This window comes from Fonticula alba (genome assembly GCF_000388065.1).
Source record: "Fonticula alba strain ATCC 38817 unplaced genomic scaffold supercont2.6, whole genome shotgun sequence".
Taxonomy (NCBI): domain Eukaryota; order Rotosphaerida; family Fonticulaceae; genus Fonticula; species Fonticula alba.
The window spans coordinates 655,305-658,876 of record NW_009242976.1 but is presented as its reverse complement, the minus strand read 5'-3'; the positions used below and the strand labels follow the sequence as shown (position 1 = coordinate 658,876).

General features: G+C 63.1%; 2 protein-coding genes across 3 annotated transcripts in view; one reads left to right on the top strand and one right to left on the bottom strand.

Moving 5' to 3' along the window:
* On the top strand, nt 1-3,301 carry H696_03810 (hypothetical protein). Its single transcript, XM_009497669.1, has 7 exons — nt 1-488; nt 671-758; nt 918-1,056; nt 1,209-1,350; nt 1,518-1,684; nt 1,839-2,522; nt 2,650-3,301. Exons 1-7 carry the CDS (start codon nt 62-64, stop codon nt 2,809-2,811), a joined length of 1,809 nt encoding a protein of 602 aa, XP_009495944.1. The 5' UTR covers nt 1-61; the 3' UTR covers nt 2,812-3,301.
* A 156-nt stretch (nt 3,302-3,457) lies between these two features.
* Nucleotides 3,458-3,572, bottom strand: part of H696_03809 — a gene marked incomplete at both ends in the record, with an annotated part of 4,072 nt that continues 3,957 nt past the window's right edge. For both annotated transcript variants that reach the window (XM_009497667.1, XM_009497668.1), the window contains one exon: nt 3,458-3,473. In XM_009497667.1, the coding sequence (XP_009495942.1) occupies nt 3,458-3,473 (16 nt within the window). The remainder of the gene's footprint in view (nt 3,474-3,572) is intronic.

The window sequence follows — 3,572 nt, the reverse complement described above, 5'->3', positions numbered from 1 at the left end:
CCCTCGCCCCTCTCTCCTTCCCCCCCTTCGCCTCTCCTGCTATCTTGGCCGCGAAAGAGCCATGACTTCCCGCGAGGCATCCCCCATCATGAGCGACCCTGCCCGCCGAGAGGCCAGCCCAGATGCGTCTGGGCCGGATGCCCCGGGCCCCGACTCGATGGAGGTCCCCGGTTCTCCGGGACGCTCGGCGCGCGATGAGCGGGCCCGATCGCGGTCGCCCTCGCGGTCTCGGCGGTCGCGCGACCGGTCGCGCGACAGCTCCGTCAGCGAGCGAGACCGCGATCGCAGCCGATCCTCGCGCGACCATGATCGCTATCGTAGCAGCGATCGGTCCCGGTCGCGCCGGAGTTCGCCCTCGCCCTCGCGCTCCCGCGGTGGTGGCTCATCGCCGGTTTCCTCGCGCGAGGCCCACTGGCGCAAGACCATGACTGAGGAGGAGGCCTCCCTGCCGGAGGAGCATGTGTCAGCCATGCAGGCCAAGTTTGCCGGTGCGCCTCTCGCCTTCTCTGCTCCTCCGCCTGTCTGGCCGCGCCGCGTGCCCCTCATTGACCTGGGTATCCGCCCATGTGTTGGTCTTCTCTTCGATGTGTGGTCTTCCCCACACGTCTATTCCCCCCCCCCACCCCCCTCGCCCTTTGTTGCTTTCTCTTTCTCCGCTCCCTTTCACCAGAATTCGGCGTCTCCGAGGACCTCCTGCCGGAGTACTACAAGGTCCTGTGCTCACGGGCGCTGGCTTTTGCAAACAATGTTCACACTGAGTGCGTCTCCAGCTTTCCACGCCCAGCAGAGGACGCCGGCCTGCGCCGGCTGTTCTACCTCGCTCCGTCTACCTTCTTCCCACGGTGCTCCTTTACTGACACACACACACACACACACACACACACTTCCCCTGCCCCGCCCCTTTCCCGTGTGCCTAGCTTCGTTGCCCGGTCCGAACGCCAGGCGGCCCTGCAGAAGAAGCTCGCACAAGAGGAGCTTCAGCGTCTGATCCACTCCTGGTCTACACTTTACATTGGCAACATCCCCCACGAGATTACCCCCCAGCAGCTCTTTGAGGTGTGTCAGCCCTGGCTGTCGTTTGCCCCCCCCCCCCTCCTCCCTGTATCTCTCTTCCCTTCTCTCTTCCCTTCCCATGCTCCTGTGCCGTTCCTCCGTGGTTTCTCAGTCATTTTGACGGCTGTTTCCCCCCTCCCCCCTCTCGAGTTCAGATTTTCTCGACCTTCGGCTACATTCGCAGCTCGGACATGCCTTTCGACTCGGCCACACAGAAATTCAAGGGCTTCGGCTTTGTCGAGTACGAGGTCCCGGAGGCCGCCACAGCTGCCTTCATCATGAATGGGCTGACACTAGGTTCGTCTGCTCGCACATGCGTGCCCGGTGGCTTTCGTTGCCCCTTCTCTTCCCACCACCCTCCCTGAGCTAATGTTCCGTCCAATTCCCTGCCCCCCCCCCTCTCTCTCTCTCTCTCTCCCGTTTTCACTTGCACACGCATGGATCCCACACTTCTCTCCCTCCAGGCACGCACCTCCCCCGGTCCATTCGGGTGTCGCGTCCGTCGAAGGTGGATCAGACCAGGCCCAATGGCGGCCTGCCGCCCCCGACCGAGAACCGCGCGTACCTGGCCAACATCAGCCCTCGGTTGACGGAAGACGTGCTCAGCCGTATCTTCAACCTCGCTGGCGAGGTGCGCCCATCCTTGGGCCCCTGAGTGGCACCCCCCTTCCCTGTCCTCCCTTCCATCCGTCCCGCGCCTCCTCCTTTACTCATTTCACCATCCCGCCCCCCCCCCCCCCCCCCCTTTCCCCTGGCCCTCCGCCCTCGCGTTCTCCTGTCAACAGGTCACCCGGTGTGTTCTCGTGCCGGATCCCCTCCATCCGGGTTTCCACAAGACCTACGGGTTTGTGGAGTTCAGCGAGCCTGCTTCCGTCAACAAGGCCATCGAAAGCTACCACGGCTACGATATCGAAGGCCGGCAACTGTGCGTCACCCGGTCGGTGGCCGGGCTGGATCTGCCTGAGGGCATGAGCTCCATGGACCCGGGGATGGTCCTGCCGCCGGAAGCGGCTCCCCAAAGTGCTCCCTTCATCGCCACGCAAATCGGCCCCAATGGCCTGGCGACCCGCTTCCAGGGCGGTGCCTGCGGCAGCGGAGCCATTGGCGGCGGCGCGCCCAGCGGCCAGCCGATCGCCGGTGCGGCGCCCATCCCCATGCCCACGCCGTCCTTCGGGGGTGACAGGTCCCCGGCGGGGATCATGCCGATCCCAGGCCCCGGCGGCCCTGTGTACGACCCGACGGCCACGGCCTTGCGCGGCGGCGGCGGGTCAGCCATGCAGCAGGCCATCATGCGAGAGTTGCTGGTCAACTCGGTCCCTGCCTCGCAAACCCTGCTCCTTGAGAATATGGCGCGCAATTCCGATGTCATGGACAAGGAGGAGGCCGAGGACTTTGTGGCCGAGATTCGGTCCGAGTGTGAGCGCAGCGGCCCCATCCGGGCCATTGTCTTCCACGTCTTCGGCGACCGGGTGCGTGTCGTGATCGACCTGTGGCGGATCCCCGTCGGTGTCCTTTCCACCTGCCACACTCTCTGCCTTCCTTTCGCGCCATCCCTTTACTGACGTACGCCTTGCCTCCTCCCTGCTACGCGCATAGGCCGATCCAAATGCCCCCGTGCGCTTCTTCGTTCGCTTCAACACCACCGAGGCCGCTGTCAAGTGCCAGGATGTCATGAATGGGCGGTGGTTTGCTGGCCAGCGGATTGTCGCGCGTCTCTACGACGATGCCAAGTTCCTGTCGGAAGATTTTACCGCCTAGAGTCGTGTAGCGACCGCATTACGTGTGATCGCGCGCGTTGTGCCCCTTTGTTGCCGCCTGCGTCCTTCCTCCCAAGTCGTCTCACCCGCTCCTCTGTATCATACAACTCCCCACCTCCCTATGCCCCTCCCCTCCCTCTTTCCTCCTGTTCCCCTGTCTGTCGCTATTTGGTTTGTCCCTTGCTGCCATCTCCTCCTCTGTCCTTTCTCCATCTGTCCCTTTCCATGTATTTTGGTTCCCACTGCTGCCTGCCTGTCGCCTGCCCGCATACGAGGAAAGCGCCTTTTGCCGGTGTCCTCTCCTGTTTTGCCCCTTCTTCTTACTCCCCTCGCGTGTTTATCTCTCCCTTTCTCTCCCTCCCTATTTCCTCCCCTTCCGGGCTATCCTCGTCAACCATGTGCGCTGGACGTCTTCCCGCCGCTTTATGTCTGAATATGTACACACGCACCGTCTCAGGCACGAGAGGGCGCGGGGGAGGGGAGGGGGGGGGGAGGGACAAAGAGGGGAGCAAGTTTCTGTGGTTTCTTGGCGGCCGGCGAGTGGGTGCCTCCTTTTCGTTTGGCGAGGGGCAGAGACAGGCACGCCGGGGTGCAGGGAGCATATCTCCATGTCTTCTGTCTCTCTCCTCCAGCAAGTACACCTGCCTTCATGTCGAGGTGTGCCTAAGTGTGTGTGTGTGTGTGTGTGTGTGTGTGTGTGTGTGTGTGTGTGTGTGTGTGTGTGTGTGTGTGTGTGTGTGTGTGTGTGTGTGTGTGTGTGTG